The sequence below is a fragment of the Caretta caretta genome, chromosome 10 (genome assembly GCF_965140235.1).
Source record: "Caretta caretta isolate rCarCar2 chromosome 10, rCarCar1.hap1, whole genome shotgun sequence".
Lineage (NCBI taxonomy): Eukaryota > Metazoa > Chordata > Testudines > Cheloniidae > Caretta > Caretta caretta.
In genome coordinates this window covers 2012007-2031439 of record NC_134215.1, presented here as the reverse complement: position 1 = coordinate 2031439, position 19433 = coordinate 2012007, and the positions used below count along the sequence as shown (strand labels likewise).

The window sequence follows — 19433 nt, the reverse complement described above, 5'->3', positions numbered from 1 at the left end:
TTTCTTGGGGGCTGCTACTCATGCTGGCTGAAGAGAATGTTGACTGGTTCTCTGCTTTACTCCTTCCTAGGGCTGGAGCTCAGGTGGCATTGGGGAGACACTAACAGATGACCTGCCAAACTTCAGTCTGACTCCTCTTGAGTACATCAGCAACGTAAGAGCACATGGGGATAGTTTCTAGAAATGGCCAAATCTCGGGGGACTCTGTAATTTGGCTGTCAGAGTATTTTTGTTCATTGTATAAGGGCAGGTGTTGCTGTTTTGTTGGTCCAGGTTCCTACCCCTAGGATTTCTGAACACCACTCTCTGAGGATTTTAGGCAGTTGTTGGAGAGGGACCTCTTGTAAAGGGTGCCAGGAAAGCACCAAGGTTTCTGGAGAGCCCAGGAAAGGTGGTGGAAAATTACTTCTCTATTGAGTTGTGTTAACACTTGTACTGGGGTGGGTTACTCTGCTGCAGTCCTTGGCACCCCCTGCTTCCTAGTTGTAACTATGGAAAAGTGGCGTCTTTCAGTATCTCTTCAGTCACGCAGCTCTTGGAGAGGCTAGCTCAGCAGAGTAATCACACTGAGCACATAGGGCTGGAGTCCCTGCCGTTTGCTGGGATGACTTAGTGTCATTATTGGCTTGAAAAGAGCTTGATCTCTTTTCCCCTCAATACATGGGAGCCTCTCCCATCTCCCTTTCTGCTGCAGCGATAATCTTCTGGTGCTGGGATGCCAAGAGTGAACAGGGGCCATCAGTCTCACTGGTTGGTCTTGCTGGCTATATACTGTTTAATCCTTACTCACCAGCAGAGGCTTGAGGACTGCTCCTGAACTTCTTCCACCTGCTGCTTCTCATTATCGTCTCTCTCTCTAAATGGGCCAGGGGCAGTAATTCTGAAGCCTGTGCCAGTGAGCAAAGATCAGTCCGATACTCAAGAGAATTGTACTGACCTACTGGCTGCTGGATGCTCACTCCACCCCCAGTGTAATTTGACAAACAGGAGGATGTCTGCTCTTCACTGTGATGTGCCCCGGGCAGCACTGCTCTCATTCTGCATGTCTCATTCTCAGACATGCACAAGGAAGAGACCCTGAGGGGTATGCCCCAGCTGAGCAGCTGAAGGGAGGACCTGAGGCCGTAGGATGCGGTCAGTTCATTTCTGGTGTTGGCATTCTGAAACTTGCCTCTTCCCATCGCATGCAGATACCACGAGTTGGTCGCCTGCTGAGCTGTGGGGTAATTTCCCCACTTATTTCTAACTTCAGCCACCTGGGAGGGTTCTGTTACAACACAAGGTTCGTGGGCAGTGTCGCAGGAAGAAAAGAGAGGGGACACCCCGCCACCAAATTCGTGTAACTAAGCTGCTGATGCAGACTGCCTGAGAGAGGCCCTGGTGGGATTGGTGAGAGTGATGGATACATTTGGCAGCAGTTGAGTGCAATTTTAAACCAAGCACGTCATGGCATCAGTTAGGGTCTCGTTCTGTAAGGATTCAAAGGGAATTTGAGCCTTTCTGGGCCCAGGAGGGGCTTCTGGGACTTGTTCAGATGTAGAAAGTCTGCTTTCTTTCCCAAGCCACTCTTTAACCTGTGATTGAGATGGGAGCGTGATTTATGGATTGAGACCAAGTGAGACTTTCCTTGGGTGGCCCCAAAACCAAGCTGCTGCATGGCCAAAAAGCTACAAGTGCCGTTTAAACTCAAATCCACAAAACTGGACTTTCTATGTAGAAGAGAGAGCGCAACGTGAGCTCAGTAAAAGAGATGTTAATGAGACTCGATCTGCTCTCCAGAGCACCAGTGGGTGAAGGCAGAGTGCTCTGAGCTATGCCCCTGCCCAGAGTACAATGCAATTATAGCTGGGAATCTGTGTATCAGTCTTTCTTGCCATGGTTGCTCCTGTAACTGGGCCTTGACCTCTTGAAAATAAACTTTTGTTTGTACAAAGGGAATTAATGGTCAGCGAGAGATGGACGTCACTTCCTGGCGTAGTGTGGGTTGGTGAGCTGCTGTCACGCTCTGTGTTCAGACCTTGTAGGTGGGGAGTCCTCTCTCATTGGCGTCTCATTCAGTGAAGTGCCCACTTAATGCACAAACCTTAATAATTCAGTGTCACGCTTACGGTTTTCATTTTTTTTAATCCTAGATTGGACAATATATTATGTCCCTCCCACTTCATCTCGAGCCATTTGTTACTCAGGAAGATTCTGCTCTGGAACTAGCTTTACATGCTGGTAAACTGCCGTATCCACCAGAGCAAGGTAGGACAAGACCGATTCACTGAGGTGTCTGGAGGAAAGCGTGTATTTTTAGCATTGCAGAGATATGAGTTGCGGGGATGAGGTTGATTTCCCTGCTGATGTGGTACCTTACTGTATAACCATATAGTGCCTTCCGGTTATCCCTCCCTAATACTCACAATGAGACCCTAGTTAATGAGGAAAACTTCAGCACCTTCACTGAAACTAGAAGCTTTAGGTCGAGCTGTGTTGATGTCTGTATTGAGGGAAGTTGCCCTGAAGAGGGGATGAGCCCACATGGGGGCTATGTGTGAGAGTGAAGAGATGAGTTGGTTAACGTGCCAACGCCAGGGCATTATTTGGTTCTCTAGGCTCTGTCTCACGGTCAGTGTGAGTTCCTGGGAAATGCTGTGTGGTTCCCTTTGGGTGTCGAGTTGAATCACAATTGTAGCTGCACTTGATGCGTTCACTTATTTCTAGCTCTAAATCTTCGTTATTTGTGACAATGCCCTGGAAACCCCTCTGAGCTGTCAGTGTTGAAATGTCCATCATGAGCACTGCTCTTTGGCTGGCACCAAACCACTGATGTTTGAGAGAAACACTGTCCACAGAGAAGCTGTTTGGATAATTTGTCTAGCTAATAAAAGATCACATGGTCTGAGCACTATAACCAGCCATACCTGGGTAGCACAAAGCGACACAGAAGTGGAGAGAGAGTGCTGGGGGAAGCGGGAGATCTGTGTTCCCTTCCTAGCTCAGCCGCTAACCCACTGTACCCCCTGGGCAAATCGCTTCACGTCTGTCTGTTTCAGTCACTGCATCTGTAAAATGGGGAAAACACTACTTCCTCCTCAGCTTTGTGAAGTGCTCTGAGCTGCCTGGGTGAACAGCACTACACGAGTGCCAAGCCTGAGGATTAATTAAAGTATTAAATGAGGGAGGGTCACACTTCAGCAAATTCACCACTTTGGTGGAGTCTCTTCTGAATAACATCAATGCATAGCCTGGCAGAGACCATCCCTGTTTCTTGCCCTCTGGCCCCATAACCCTGCTCTGGGGCTGACTGTTAAATAAGCTTGTGGCATCCTGTCAAATCCTAGGCTCCCCTTCTCCCTACTGTCCTCCCTTCTCCTGTTCCTGAGACTCCCTGTGCTCCCCTGGCTTTTGTGCATCCACACAGCCATAAGCTGTTGGTATGTGACTGGCTGAAGCAGACGGGCACTGCCCTGAGTGTGATGAAGGTGGGTGGTGGTTTCAAGGAAAACACTTCAGTCACTACAGCATCAGTAGTCCTCTTCAAACTCTTGTAGTTGGCAGGAGTGAGGCTCCTGTGAGCTCTACATTTTGGCCCGCCTTCGTGTTTCTCAAAGACCTCTCAAATGAGGCTTTTGGCTTCAATGCTCCCCACTGACCTGTCCCTCAATTCTGTTACCTCTGTGCTTGTATCCTGACATGGCATGGAAAGCTGGCCTGAATAGCTGCTCATCTGACATGGATGCCTGTGCAGATATGTGCATTCCCACCTGTGATACACGGGGTGGCGGGGAGGGAATATTGTGGGGGTGAGCTGGGTCCTGAGCAGTTTACTAGACATACTATAAAGAACAATAATTATACACAATGTTCATGTTTCCAACCTGCCATTTTACCCAGATTGGCGTAAATAAGGATTATCAAGGGCTCTTCCTTCTGCTGTTGCTGATCAGATCACCCAGACCTCCGTGAGAGCTGAAGGAAAGCACCTGTAACTTGAATTCCTCATTCCATCCCCTTAGTGTTAAATTGTAAAGTGGCTTGGTCTGCGGTGTTTAATCTCTTATGGACATTTGTTTTCACTGCCAGTTGAAGCAGTGTATGGCTTGATGCTTTGTGTTCTTCATAAGAACGGACATACTGGATCAGACCCATGGTCTGTCTAGCCCAGTATCCTGTCTTCCGACAGTGGCCAATGCCAGGTGCCCCAGAGGAAGTGAACAGAACAGAGCAATCGTCAAGTGATCCATCTCCCGTCGTCCACTCTTAGTTTCTGGCAGTCAGAGGTTTAGGGACCCAGCGCATGGGATTACATCCCTGCCCATCCTGGCTAATAGCCATGGATGGACTTATGCTTCATGGATTTATCTAATTCTTTTTTGAACCCTGTTATAGTCTTGGCAATGAGTTCCACAGCTTGTCTGTGCATTATGTGAAGAAGTACTTCCTTTTGTTTGTTTTAAACCTGCTGCCTATTGATTTCATTGGGTGACCCCTGGTTGTCTGAAGGGGTAAATGACACGTCCCTGTTCACCGTCTCCACCACAGTCATGATTTTATAAAGTCTGTCAGATCCCCCTTAGTCGCCTCTTTTCCAAGATGAACAGCCCCAGTCTTTTTAGTCTCTCCTCACGTGGAACCTGGTCCATTCCCCTGTTCGTTTTGTTGCCCATCTCTGGACCTTTTCCATTTCTAATAGATCTTTTTTGAAATGGGGCAACCAGAGCTGCATGTAGTATTCAGGGTGTTGGTGTACCATGGATTTATATAGTGGCGTTATCTCTCCCTTTCCTAATGGTTCCTAACGTTCTGTTTGCTTTCTTGACTGCCGCTGCACATTGAGCGGGAGTTTTCAGAGAACTATCCACTGTGACTCCAAGATCTTCCTTGAGTGGTAACAACCAATTTAGACCCCATCATTTTGTATGTATAGTTGGGATTATGTTTTCCAATGTGCATTACTTTACATTTATCAGTACTGAATTTCATCTGCCATTTTGTTACCCAGTCACCCAGTTTGTGAGAGCCCTTTGTAACTTTTCACAATCTGCTTTAGACTTAACTATCTTGAGTAATTTTGCATAATCTGCAAACTTTGCCACCTCACTGTTTACCCCTTTTTCCCGATAATTTATGTACACGAAGAACAGCCCTGGTCCCATACAGATCTCTGGGGGACAGTTATTTATCTCTCTCCACTGTGAAAAGTGACCATTTATTCCTACCCTTTATTGCCTGTCTTTTTAACTAGTTACTGATCCATGAGATGACCTTCCCTTTATCCCATTACTGCTCACTTTGCTTAAGAGCCTTTGGTGGTGGACCTTATTAAAGTCTTCCTGAAAGTCCAATTACACTATATCCACTGGATCGCCTTGTCCACGTGTTTGTTGACCCTCCTCAAAGAATTCTAGTAGATTGGTGAGGCGTGATGTCCCTTTACAAAAGTAATGTTGACTCTTCCCCAACAAATCATGTTCATCTCTGTCTGATAATTCTGTTCTTTACCTTTTTCCTCCTGTAGCTTGCTAAAAATACGATGTGTGGTTTAGCTTGTGATGTGCATGATTTTCTTTCGTTAAAGTATTTTCATATTTAAAAGGGTTTCATTAGCTTTCGAAACACCTCGCACGTCGCCGTGAACAGAGGACGCCTTGCATGTATCCGTTCTGCAGGGACCTTTGTTGCTTACTGGAGGGCTTCTCCATGTCTGAATTAGAGAAGAAGTGCTAGCCGGAACCCAGCCCACTGCTGTGCATGGTTGCCTCATATCTCTGTGGAAATGACTTAATGAGGATGAGTAACATGAAGAAAGAGTGTATTTAGCTACCTTTTAATGTGAGATAGCAGCTGATAACAACTAAAAGAGCTAGCACCAGTCACCACCCCACTCTCCATAGACCAGTCTGAGAACCGCTTTCTGTCTAAGTTCCAGTACCTTAAAGTTTTTCAGATTAAGCTGACTTTTTCTTTTACCTAGCACAGAATTCACCCCCAGCTACAGACTGAGTAAGCGCAGGCGAGTAGGGGTTCTGATGGCTAATGAGAACTTTCTGTTCAGGTGACGAGTTACCTGAGCTGGACAACATGGCTGACTACTGGCTAGGTTCCGTCGCCAGAGCTACAATGCAAACCTACTGTGAAGTTATCCTGCAGATTCCAGAGCTCACCCTTCACTCAGCGAAGCAGCTAGCCACAGACATTGGTGAGCGCAGAACATACATTGTCTAGTGAGCTGCTTCTCCCTAGCAGGCCTTACTCTCCTAGACCCCAACCCTGCAGTGTGCCAGTAAGCTCCCAAGCAGTGCGGTTTGCTGTCATTTCCTAGTGGGCTCCTTGGGGGATAAGAGCTCCTAAAGGAGCTGCTCGATATCTTGCATCTCAAGGCTTTTGATGATGTTGCAACTAACAGCTGAGATGGCCGGTTAGTGGTTCAATTTCAGAGCCCATTGTTCCCCACTGTTGGTACTAAGGGCATGTGCCAGACTGCAGCCCAAGTCACTCTCTGAATGACATGTCAACTAGTAAAGCTGCAGAAATAAACCAAGTGGTCAGAGTTGAAACCCGACAGCTTTGTTTTTGGCAAGACTTGTCTCCTGGACACTTGGAGAAGCTGGGCCTTTCCAACAGGTGTTGAGGGGATAGGGAGAGAAGAAGTGATTGAATCCTCTCCTGTTAGTTTGTGCAGTTATTGAAATGTACCCCATTCCTCTGACCAAAACTACGGATCACGTAAAGCAGTAACCGAAGATCCAAAATGTAAGATGGGAGCGTAACTAGATTCCAGCCGCTTTTCAGGTGCTGTGAGTTAGTCTGAACTAGTGCTGATGGACAGAGGACATCTGGTGTAGTGCTTTGGGGGCAGAATTGCCATGGAGGCTTCTCTATTACATGGCTCTACTTTGGGGAGTGTTTGACATAGTAACCATTGCCTGTTTAAATACATTTTGTCCTTCAATCTTGTAGATTATCTGATAAATGTGATGGATGCCCTCGGACTTCAGCCTTCAAAGACACTACAAAACATTGTAACATTGTTGAAGACCAAACCAGAAGACTACAGGCAAACAGCCAAAAGCTTGCCCCGCAGGTTAGCAAGCAACATCGCCACCATGAGAAGTGTGGACTATTAACTCCAGGCCCTCGAGAAACACCAGCAGGGGAGCTCTTGGCTAAAGGCTAAATTTCCTAAATTGAATTTTTTCTCCAGTAAACTTTCCAAGGATGATGGGAATGTCGTTGGGGAAAAGAGCAATTTATTTGTGACTCATTTAATACATTTCTTCATTTGGAAATGTTGAGAGAGCTCTCCAGGTGTTTTGAACTATGAAATGGAAAAGAAAAATATCTTAATGACCACATTTCCCTATGGCCATCTGGGTGAGTTAGAGCTGTCTTGTGACAACTGTGACGCTAGCTGGAGAGTACATGCCGCATGACAATGAAATGACTGGCTTTTTTAGTGCAGTCTAACCAATGCTGACTGAAATTACAGGGTATGTGCAGCGTGGATCAACTGAAATGAGGACTCTACTACCTGCAGGCAATGCCCATTGCTCAAGTCGTTCATTATCCACAATCTCATGAAGGTAGCGTCTCAGCAATTTGCAGAAAAGGCAGGACCAAACGAAGCCCTGACAACAAAACCAGTTTAGCAGGTTGTCTCTCAGGAGACTTTCTTCCTTCTGAAGCTCTTGGGAAGCTTCTAAGGAATTGGATGTAGCAGTGTTGTAGTCTTCTTGTGAAATGGATGGAAGTGGTGTGTGGGTTTTTGCGAAAAGGCTTCTCTAATCTAGGAACGCTTCCCAGGGTATAGGCTTGGGGAAAGTATAAACTGATCCCACTGTTCGGATTTTGGCTGTGTGGAATCATGGTTGATACAAATGCAGTTGGGGGAAATTCTGCAAGGCTCAGCTTATGGGAACCTTTTTTGGGTGAATCAAGTCTTAGAAATTTTAAAATGTCTGATTTTGGGGGTGGGGGTAGGGAGGGCACTAGAAGAATTTCCCTGGAACATCTGCTCCATGTAGTGTCAGTCTGAACTGCTTTTCCAAGCTACCTATAGAATTTGACACTTCACCTGCAACATTACTGTAACCAGTTTTTTTGGCAAGAGAGGAATCCTGATCTGGAATGCAAACCAACACAAATATTCAGGTGTGTCTTGATTCTAAGCACAGGCTGTACCTGAAAGGGATTACAACTCTCTTGGTTGCTGGCAGCAGTAGCCCTGAGGTTTTATTGCTCTCCTATCAGAATGGAATAGTCTATTTGACAGTGAACTGCCCTCCTCTGAATTGCAGAGTGAACTCTTTATCTGGTGTGTACTTAAGAAATGTGCAGTTACAGCCCATTTAACCAAATAAAAATAAAACCTTTCTACTGCAGAGTTGATTTTCTTCTCTTTTGCTCCAGCACTTTGTCCTTTCTCCGTCTTCTTCCAGCTAGAACAGAGGCATTTTCCTGATCTCAGCCGATCCTCTCTGGATTTGCTGACATGCTCTGCCAAAGAGGCACCCATTCATCATGACAGGTTTCAGAGGAACAGCCGTGTTAGTCTGTATTCGCAAAAAGAAAAGGAGTACTTGTGGCACCTTAGAGACTAACCAATTTATTTGAGCATGAGCTTTCGTGAGCTACAGCTCACTTCATCAGATGTTTACCGTGGAAACTGCAGCAGACTTTATATACACACAGAAATCATGAAACAATACCTCCTCCCACCCCACTGTCCTGCTGGTAATAGCTTATCTAAAGTGATCAACAGGTGGGCCATTTCCAGCACAAATCCAGGTTTTCTCACCCTCCACCCCCCCACACACAAATTCACTCTCCTGCTGGTGCTAGCCCATCCAAAGTGACAACTCTTTACATAATCAAGTCGGGCTATTTCCTGCATAGATCAAGGTTTTCTCACATCCCCCCCACCCCCATACACACACAAACTCACTCTCCTGCTGGTAATAGCTCATCTAAACTGACCATTCTCCAGGTTTAAATCCAAGTTAAACCAGAACATCTGGGGGGGGGGGGGTAGGAAAAAACAAGAGGAAACAGGCTACCTTGCATAATGACTTAGCCACTCCCAGTCTCTATTTAAGCCTAAATTAATAGTATCCAATTTGCAAATGAATTCCAATTCAGCAGTTTCTCGCTGGAGTCTGGATTTGAAGTTTTTTTGTTTTAAGATAGCGACCTTCATGTCTGTGATTGCGTGACCAGAGAGATTGAAGTGTTCTCCGACTGGTTTATGAATGTTATAATTCTTGACATCTGATTTGTGTCCATTTATTCTTTTACGTAGAGACTGTCCAGTTTGACCAATGTACATGGCAGAGGGGCATTGCTGGCACATAATGGCATATATCACATTGGTGGATGTGCAGGTGAACGAGCCTCTGATAGTGTGGCTGATGTTATTAGGCCCTGTGATGGTGTCCCCTGAATAGATATGTGGGCACAATTGGCAACGGGCTTTGTTGCAAGGATAAGTTCCTGGGTTAGTGGTTCTGTTGTGTGGTATGTGGTTGTTGGTGAGTATTTGCTTCAGGTTGCGGGGCTGTCTGTAGGCAAGGACTGGCCTGTCTCCCAAGACTTGTGAGAGTGTTGGGTCATCCTTTAGGATAGGTTGTAGATCCTTAATAATGCGTTGGAGGGGTTTTAGTTGGGGGCTGAAGGTGACGGCTAGTGGCGTTCTGTTATTTTCTTTGTTAGGCCTGTCCTGTAGTAGATCATGGATCATCTTCACAGATATCTCCTTGTCTTGAGTTTTGGAGGTTCTGTGCCAAACTCCTTCATGCAGATGAGGACATTTGCTTAATCCCCATTGGACTATGTGTATGCAGCAGTGACCTGATCTTCAGCCATGTGTCTGTTCCTCTGCACCAATCATTCCCCATGCAGTTTTCAGTAGCAGTAAAGAGTATGCAGCAGACCTATAAACCTCTCTCAAGATGGGGGGAAATCAGAAGACACATAAAGGAGTCAAGTGGCTTTCAAGGATATTGGTCTCTAAACAATATTTCACACTGCTTCCTTTTTGCTGCTACGTGGCTCCTGTCACTGTAGTTCGGGGGGGGGGGGGTGCTGTGTCCTTCCAGAGGAGATGCCAGTTCTCAAGGTGAGTTGCACAGGGAAGGGTGCTCTAGGTCAGAAGTGCTCGGTTTCAGCAGCCCCCAGCTGCTGAGACTCTAATAATGTAATTTATACACCCGGCGCTGACTTTCTCTGAGCACCTCAACAAAAACACCCCATTAGTTTATGTAATAAGGCAACACATTCAGGGGTGTCACAGAGCAGAAACAAAACCTCAGCATGCTCCCACAACTGTGCAAGGGGAAACAAGTCTTGAAGCGCTTTGGTGTATGGGGGGAGGAGGGAATTCTAGTGTTGCAAACCTTGGTTGACCCTATCTCGTACTTTGAGGTTCTCGTCAGGCAGATCGGCCCTTCATTATTCACTTAAGGCCCATCTAATGGGTAAGGCCTCAAAGCATAGTTGCTCCTGGGCCTGTATGTTGTAAATGGCCGAAGGCCTTGCTGATTGGCAACATCTGCAGAAGGGTGAAGATGACTTGAGCAGCTCTCCCTGCACAGTAGGAATTGGGCATCAGGCATGTGTATGGGACTTGTTTTATGGTGCAGCCTCTCCTTTGAGCTGGAAGAAAGAAGCTGTTTGTGGAGCGCACTGGAGAATCTCCAGTCTCTGGGGAGCTTTGAACTTGTTTGTTCTTCGTAGCCTGCCCAAGAGCAGGGATGTGCAAATTTTTGTTCTAAACTCTCTGAGGCCATTGAGCTGCTAGTAATGACCTCCTGGTCGGTTCATTCTCTTTTGGGGGATCACGTTGGTTTTCCTACCTGTAGCATGTGCACATCAGGGTTTGACCTCCAGACTCCTTGGGGCAGTTGTCCATCCCCCTTGCCTCCATCTTCTCTATTCCTGTTCTATTGTTAACTCACTTCCATCTGGTTTCTGCCCTCTCTAGTCACAACTGGATATCTAGGCAAGTCAGCATATTGTTCCATTCTCTTTAGCTCACAGACCATCCTCGTCTCAGGTTTCGCTGCCTCCTGGGCTTCCCTCATGTTCCTTTCTTACTGCCCCTGAACTGTTGCGTTTTGTGACTCCTCTTCTTCCCCTCTCAGGGCTCTGTCCTCTGCCACTTTCTCTCTTCCCTCTGCACTCCTTGGCGACCGTACATGTTTCCAGTGTTTTGGTCTCTATCTCTAAGCTGGTGACTGTCAAATCACCCTCTGATCTCTCTCCTCCTCTGCAGTCCCACATCTGCCTTTCTCCCCAGCACCATCTCCTGCAGGTCCTGCTGCTTTTATAAAATGTAAATATGTCTTTGTTTCCACACGCTATATGCTTTTTGTGGTAGGGTAGAGGCTTGTTCCTCCACCCCTCCTAGCTGCTGGCAGTATGTGACTGTCTGTTGTCAGCTTATATCCTTCCATGGGGCCCAGACTCTTCCGCTCACTGAGCCAGCAGAGCACCCCATTAGCAAGGGGCAGTCACACCTACGTGTTCGGCGTTCTCATTGATCACTTTGGGAGAAATAACCAAGTAAGTAAACACCCTGACTCAAGTACCTAAGGCACATTTTTCATTTTATTAGTTTGTCAAACACCCTCTATAAACCAGCAATGCCTAGAATAGTAAATTTTCCACCTGCTGCCAGAGAACATGCTGTTCCAATTGATTGTGTGAGGGGCTGAAACTCTCACGATTTGAGCCTCTCCTATCCTTTCTCTGCTTTGTAACTCAAAATTGAGGAGTGTGGTGTCTCCTTTATGCCTTTTGTTTCCAGGCTGTAGCTGCTGTCGCAGTTCACAGAGTGAATAACCCTTGCAGGTACCCAGCTAGGAATAAAGGTCTGAGAATATGGCAGATGTTTACTCCTCGGCAGGATCTTAGACATAATGGTGCATTTTCTTTTATTTCTGTTGTAGTAGTGCCCAGAGGCCCCCCTTCTGGGCCAGGCCTTGTTGAGCTAGAGGATGCTATATTGGAGGGGACCGATTCATCAACAGTTTTGGTGAGGGCTGGATTGGGAACAGACTCTGTCTCCTCTTTTTGCAGCTGGCCTCCGAGGGTTAAGCACTCTGGCTTGCTGCCGTGTAAAGCATGGGCTTGGGACAATAGTGAGGCCAAATGAGATTTCTACACATGCTTCTAAATCCGCCCTGGCTCTGGGCTGGAACAGCTGTTGTGCTCTTATGAAATAGGAGATGTTACAAGTGATTAAGACGGCATTGTCCAGGGGCTAGGACACCAGATTTGGAATCAGGAGACCGGGATTTATTCTCAGCTCCCTGTTGTGTTGCTCGGTGCCTTGAGCAAATAGCTTCTCTGTGGCTAGACGAACTCCTCTGTGAAATGGGGAGAGCAATGCGTGCCCACTGCTGCATGCAGCTGCGGAGGTCTGTGGCTGAGAAGCTCCTGAGTGTTACTACCAGTGTGCTAGAATGCACTGACCCAAAACCAGAGGTTAGTTCCTTTACCCAGTCCTCATGCAGTGGCCACATGGGCTGCACAGTGAAGGGCTCTAGGATAGAGGTGGACAAACTACAGCCCGCGGGACCCTCCTGCCCGGCCCCTCAGCTCCTGGCCCGGGAGGCTCGCCCCTGGCCCCTCCCCCGCTGATCCCCCTGCCCCGCAGCCTCACCTTGCTCTGGGCAGGGCGAGGGCTGCAAGCTTCTGGGGCAGTGCAGCGACAGAGCCTGGCTGACCCGGTCTCTGTGGTGCGTGGCTGGCTCCAGCCGGGCGCCGTGGCTGCCTGTCCTGGTGCAGCCGTGCCACCAGTGTTCCAGGCAGCACAGTCAGGGGGCAGGGGAGTTCAAGGGGGTGGTTGGGGCCAGGGTGTGGATAGGGGTCGGGGTGGTCAGAGTGGGAAATGGGGGTTGAATGGGGGCAGGGGTCCTGGGGCGGGCAGTCAGGAAGGAGGGGGGGTTGGATGGGGCGGCAAGGGGCAGTCAGGGGCAGGGGTTCTGGGGGCGGTCAGGGGACAGGGAGAAGGGGTGGTTGGATGGGGCAGGAGTCCTGGGGGGGGACTGTTAGGAATGAGAGGAGGGGTTGGATGGGGTGGTGGGGGCCAGTCAGGGGCGGAGGGTCCAGGGGCAGTTAGGGGACAGGGAGCAGGGGGTGGTGGATGAGGCAGGAGTCCTGGGGGGGCTGTTGGGGCAGGAGTCGTGGGGGGGCTGTCAGGGGCTGGGCCATGCCTGGCTGTTTGGGGAGGCATAGCCTCCCCTAACTGGCCCTCCATACAATTTTGGAAACCCAATGTGGCCCTCAGCCCAAAAAGTTTGCCCGCCCCTGCTCTAGGGAAACTCTCTTTATTTGTGAAGGCAGGTGCAATATAGAGTCATCCTCTGCTTTATGAAGGAAGTTACCCATTTATTGGGTAGGAGGGTAATGAAGAGTTGAACAGTAAAGGGCTAGGATAGGTCTTGTAAGAACTGGATCTTGCTGTCCTGAGCAGGTTTCCTAACTGCATTTCATCTGCCCTGTCACCAATTCTGGTTATTTTTACTTGTTCATGGTTTTGCTTTTGATGCACCCAGGGCCAGGCGATCTCTTCCTCACAACACCATCTGTGCAGATAACATAATTGGCTGTCTGGAATAGACTGGTCTCCATCTGCTGTTAGCTTCTGTCTTCTACAAACACTAAACAACCTGGTGAATAAGAAGCATGTGAACTGGAAACAGCAACAGAACTTAAATGAGAAGCTGGTTCACAAGTGTGTCTGTTCATTGCACAGGACAGCAGACTCCCCTTTTATTAACCCTAAAAGCATCTGCTGCAGATACTGGGGACCTAAAGTGCCTCAATCCCTCTTGAGTGCTGGGGTAGGTGTGTTCCCTCACTGACTGCTGTGAGCTCATCCCTGCATGGTGAGAGTTTTGGGGTATGGTCCTGTCTGGTGTTGAGTTGGCTCAGCAGTAAGTGTTCACACACAATAAGAAAAGGAGGACTTGTGGCACCTTAGAGACTAACAAATGTATTTGAGCAGAAGCTTTCGTGAGCTACAGCCCACTTCATCAGATGCAGCGAGCTGTAGCTCACAGCTTATGCACAAGTACATTTGTTAGTCTCTAAGGTGCCACAAGTCCTCCTTTTTGCGGATACAGACTAACACGGCTGCTCCTCTGAAACACACAATAAGGAATCTGATCCTTGGAAGTGCGGTGTAGTCTCACTCCTTTACTCAGGGCTTGGCTACACTTGTGAGTTACAGCACAGTAAAGGAGCCCAGGGTGCACTAACGCACGACGTGTCCACGCTGGCCAGGCACGTAGAGCGCTCTGGTCGGCCTCCAGAAGTGTCCCACAATGCCTGTGCTAGCCACTCTGGTCATCACTTTGAACTCTACTGCCCTGCCCTCAGGTGACCAACCGTCAGACCCGCCCTTTAAATCATCTGGGAATTCTGAAAATCCCCTTCCTGTTTGCTCAGCCAGGCGTGGAGTGCTCTCAGCAAATCTTTGCAGATGACCATGCCTCCACGCGCCAGGCGATCCCCAGTATGGAGCAATGGCGCAGTGCTGGACCTCATCAGTGTTAGGGGGGAGGAAACTGACCAGTCCCAGCTGCGCTCCAGCCGTAGGAATTACAGTATCTTCGGGCAGATATCAAGGGCCATGATGGAAAGGAGCCATGGCCGAGATGCACTGCAGTGCAGGGTTAAAGTGAAGGAGCTGCGGAATGCCTATCGCAAAGCCCGCGAGGCAAACAGCCACTCCGGTGCTACCCCCGCGACCTGCCGTTTCTACAAAGAGCTGGACAGAATACTTGGGGGCAACCCCACCTCCACTCCGGGGGCCACCCTGGATACTTCAGAGCCCAGTGCAACAAGGCGGGGGGGAGGAGGAGCAGCAAAGCAAGAGCAAGGGTGCTCCGGTGGAGGAAGATGCCCCGGCATCCCTAGATGCATGCAGCCAGGAGCTGTTCTCAAGCCAGGAGGAAGGTAGCCAGTTACGGTGGCTGGTGCTTGGGGAAGGATAAACATCAGAGGAGGTTCCCAGTAAGCGGCTTTTATTTTGGGAAGGAAGTTATTCGGTGCAGGCTGTTGGGGCGAGGAGGGTTAGGGCCGCATGCATGCCTCAATGTGGAATAGGGCGTTGATGTGCTCTCACATCGTGGTAATCGGCCTCAGTGATCTCTTCAAAGGTCTCATCCAGCACTTGGGCAATGCGCTCGCACAAGTTTCATGGGAGAGCCACTGTGGTCCTTGTCCCAGTCAGGCTAACATGTCCCCGCCACTGTGCTGTGAGGGGCAGGGGGACCATTGCTGCACACAGGCAAGCTGCATATGGGCCAGGGCAGAAGCCACATTGCAGTAGAAGACCCTCCGTTGCTTCCCAGGTCACCCTCAACAGTGAAATATCTTTCAGGATGAACTCCTGTGGAAAATGTAGGGGCAGTGTTCAGTATAGGGGCCCCCTGCCGCTGTTGGCTTTCCCCAAGGCACAGAAACCCAGAGGACAGTACAGCCATGAAAGAATCAGTCCCCCTTGACCCTGTGCTTACTCACCATTTTGGGGCTCCTGGGGGTTATGTGCACTTGCTTTGGGATGGGCAAATTATGCTATTGTGTAGACTATGCTTGCCCTTAATAAAAACCACATAATTGCTCTGTCTGGTGTGAACAATACTGCCTCTGTCAAGTGTTGCATTTTGCCTTTACAGATGCAACTTTGAGATCTCAGCCATCCATGTTATCACCAGCCAAGAGGCTGCAAAGAATCAGGAAGAGGCCATGTAGAAGCAAAGAGGACATGCTGAATGAAGTCATGCAGCACTCCCTTAATAAAAATCAAAAAGTGCAGGAGCGGTGGGAGAATGAAAGGAGGGTCCGCCAGCAGAATGCGGATCACCAGCACCAAAGCACAGAGTTGCTGCTAAGCATTGTGGAGCGCCTGGATCGAGTCCGCTTGGCGCTCGTAGCCATGGAGATGGAGCACTACTGCGCCCGCCCCCCCGCCCTTGTCCCTTGTCCCAAAACTCTTTCCCTTGTGCCCCCATGTCACCTCCAACCCACTTTCCCTAACATCCGGGTTCTTATCGCCACCAGCTGCCTCCAACACCTGTAGCTTCACCACCCAGCCCTGAAAACTACGACTCTGACACACCGCACTCAACCCCCATCACCATGCAGTATAGCCATCCTGAAGTGCAGCACTCATTGCACAGCACTCCAGACAGAAAGGCTGCGTATGAGAATAGGACATACACAAACCTGTGATTGTACCGTTCCCCACCCCACCCCCTTGCCCTTTCTGTTTCCCAAGCAGTTATTTCTTTTCAATACATGGATATTTTTGCTTTGAAAACATTCTTTATTATTGCATAAAGTAAAAGATACCTTAGCCCAGGAAAGCAACAGGCACCGCAAGTCAGCATATCATACGTAGCAAACACAGATTCCTGCTAATATTGGAACCACTGCACTCCCGTGCAGGGCACCAGACATTACTGGTGGCTTTCAGCCTCAAGTTGCTCTCTCAAGGCATCCCTAATCCTTGCAGCCCCGTGCTGGGCCCCTCTAATAGCCCTGCTCTCTGGCTGTTCAAATTCAGCCTCCAGGTGTTAAACCTCCAAGTTCCATGCCTGAGTGAATCGTTCATCCTTCCCTTCACAAATGTTATGGAGGGTACAGCACGCGGATATAACCGCGGGGATGCTGATATCAGCCAGGTCCAGCTTCCCATACAGAGAGTGCCAACGGCCCTTTAAACGGCTAAAAGCACACTCCACAGTCATTCTGCACTGGCTCAGCCTGTTGTTGAACCGCTCCTTGCTACTGTCAAGGCTCCCTGTGTAGGGTTTCATGAGCCATGGCATTAAAGGGTAAGCGGGGTCTCCAAGGATCACAATGGGCATTTCGACTTCCCCAATGGTGATCTTCTGGTCTAGGGAAAAAGTCCTGGCTTGCAGCTTCCTGAACAGGCCAGTGTTCCGAAAGATGCGTATGTCATGCACCTTTCTGGGCCAGCCTGCGTTAATGTCAGTGAAACGCTCACGGTGATCCACAAGTGCCTGGAGAACCATAGAGAAATAGCCCTTCCGATTAACGTACTTGGAGGCTGGTGTCAGAATTGGAATGTGCGTGCCATCTAACGCCCCTCTGCAGTTAGGGAAACCTATTTGTGCAAAGCCAGCCACAATGTCATGCATGTTACCCAGAGTCACGGTTCTTCTGAGCAGGATGTGATTAATGGCTCTGCAAACTTGCATCAACACGATTCCAACGGTTAACTTCCCCTCTCCAAACTGGTTAGTGACCGATAGGTAGCTGTCTGGAGTTGCCAGCTTCCAGATTGCAATAGCCACCCACTTCTCCACAGCAGGGCAGCTCTCAATCTTGTGCTGCAGGGTGGGGGGCGAGCTCCTCACACAGTCCCATGAAAGTGGCTTTTCTCATCCCAAAGTTCTGCAGCCACTGCTCGTCATCGCAGACGTGCATGACGATGTGATCCCACCACTCAGTGCTTGTTTCCCGAGCCCAAAAGTGCCGTTCCACGGTGGTGAGCATGTCCGTGAAAGCCACAAGCAATGTCATGTCGTATGCGTTACTCGCATCTATCATCATCGGAGTCCTCACTGTCACTTTGGATCATAAGGAATAACTTGACTGCCAAACACAATGTGCTGGCGTGAATTGTCTGCATATTCCTCAGCACTTCGGGATCTATTCCTGCAGACCGAAAGGGAAGACAGAGTGCGCAGTACAAAAACTGTTGAAAGATGGTGCCAATTGTGGACAGAAGCAGAGGGATTGCTGGGATGTGAACCAATGCATCACAGGGCATTGGGACAGGACCCGGAATTCCCCATGTGCTCCCCCCACTTTCCACAAGCCACAGCGCCAGATTGGAAAGAGGTGCTCTGTGGGATAGCTGCCCACAATGCACCGCTCCCAGTGCAGCTGCAAATGTGGACATGCCAGTGCGCTTGCAGCTTGCAGTGTGGACAGACTGCAGCGCTTTCCCTACTGCGCTGTCCGAAGGCGGGTTTAACTGAAAGCGCTCTACATCTGCCAAGTGTAGCCACGCCCTCAGTAAAGTGTAGTCGGTAGCTGTGCTCATCCCCTTGTGTATGGAAAGCGAAAATACCACGTTTTCAAGGCAAACGTTTGACAGAATGGCTCCATTTACTGACCTAAAGAAGCTTCCTTTTGAAATGTAGTGATTAGATGAGAGACACAAATAGAAGTTACAGGAATGCTAGACCAGTATTTGGAAAATTAGAGTCTACTACTTAATCTAGTTATCTTCCGGTTTTAAAACTGTTAGAAGGTTATAATGGATACATCTTAGATCCTGCCCTTTTTTCCTAGACCTGAAAAATGAACGCTGTCTCCCTGAGTGAGCTTCCAGTGTTTTGAACAAGATTAAAATATTGATTAGGTGGCATTAGTGGCAACACGCAGGTTTTGTATTGTTTGCAGATCTGCTGGTAATATGTGGCACTGGTTATTTATTTGTTTCCGTGTATTTGTAGAAATCTCTCTAGTGCCCAGAGTATAGGATCAGCCTAGCTCACAAATGAAAACACAATACGAAGGACTGCCAGTAATATCTGCCCAACTCCCCCAGCCCGCTCCTCCTCAGTAGCCCAAGAAACAGTCTTTCACCAATAATTAAAATTATTTGAAGATGTCAAAACCATAAGTATTCCTAGTATAGAAGGAAAGGGTGGTAATGGGGAAGGATAACAGAGATGGTTTGTTCTGTATATTTAATGAATGGGCGGTACAAGGGTTGTTCTTGTAAATAAAAGCTTCCTTTGGAGTAAATGGAACAAATCAAAATATGGGTTGATAAAATAAGGGAATTTGGTTTCACTTCTGTGATGCTGGGAACTGCAGCTATAGGACTGTAGTAAATGTTCATTTATGTAGGGAAAAAGATATACAAATTCTTAAGAACCTAGTTCATGATGTTGCTTTGTTTGCTATAGATAATCTCTGCATATTTTAGAGCATTTGCTTAAATAAACACATTGTGTGGCTAATTTAGATAACTTTCTTTAACAAAAGGAGGGAAAGGGCACTGTAAATGGTAAGACCAGGAAAGGATGATAAAGTGTAGCTCACATTCATTTTTAGGAGACTTCTCCCTGCAGTCTGTGAAATTAGAGATTTCTGTCTATCCAGCTCTCTAGTAATGGTTTAATAGAGGGATGTAATAGAGATTTGGTCGTAATGCGAATTCTCAAATATTTAACAAATTGAGATTATGGATACAGTAAAAGGCTTTTGGTGGAGGTGGTTTTGAAACTAGAAATCTGCCCAAAATTATTATGTGAATTAATCAAAATCAGGGCTGGTATGTCTTAATGAGGGAAAGGTGTTATCAATGTTCTGGGCTATGTTGTTGTATTCTTCCCCTCTCAGTGAGCGCACTCAGAAAGTTTCTACTTCTCTGAAAACTGTTGTTGGTTTTTACCCAT

The 19433-nt window shown here is 48.1% G+C and overlaps 2 protein-coding genes across 5 annotated transcripts in view; one reads left to right on the top strand and one right to left on the bottom strand.

Annotated features, from left to right (window-relative positions):
* COG7 (component of oligomeric golgi complex 7) overlaps positions 1–8366 on the top strand; it is a 31844-nt gene extending 23478 nt beyond the window's left edge. For 2 of the 3 annotated variants that reach the window (XM_048865844.2, XM_048865845.2), the window contains 4 exons: positions 71–154; positions 2133–2247; positions 6041–6184; positions 6946–8366. In XM_048865844.2, the coding sequence (XP_048721801.2) occupies positions 71–154; positions 2133–2247; positions 6041–6184; positions 6946–7112 (510 nt within the window). In that variant the 3' untranslated portion in view covers positions 7113–8366. Of the gene's footprint in view, positions 1–70; positions 155–1057; positions 1747–2132; positions 2248–6040; positions 6185–6945 lie in introns of those variants that run through there. The other variant, XM_075133345.1, reaches the window with a different exon arrangement.
* SCNN1B (sodium channel epithelial 1 subunit beta) overlaps positions 8273–19433 on the bottom strand; it is a 59623-nt gene continuing 48462 nt past the window's right edge. The window contains exon 13 of one of the 2 annotated variants that reach the window (XM_075133347.1): positions 8273–8537. The gene's annotated coding sequence lies outside the window, so the exon portion shown is untranslated. Of the gene's footprint in view, positions 8538–16297; positions 17677–19433 lie in introns of those variants that run through there. The other variant, XM_075133346.1, reaches the window with a different exon arrangement.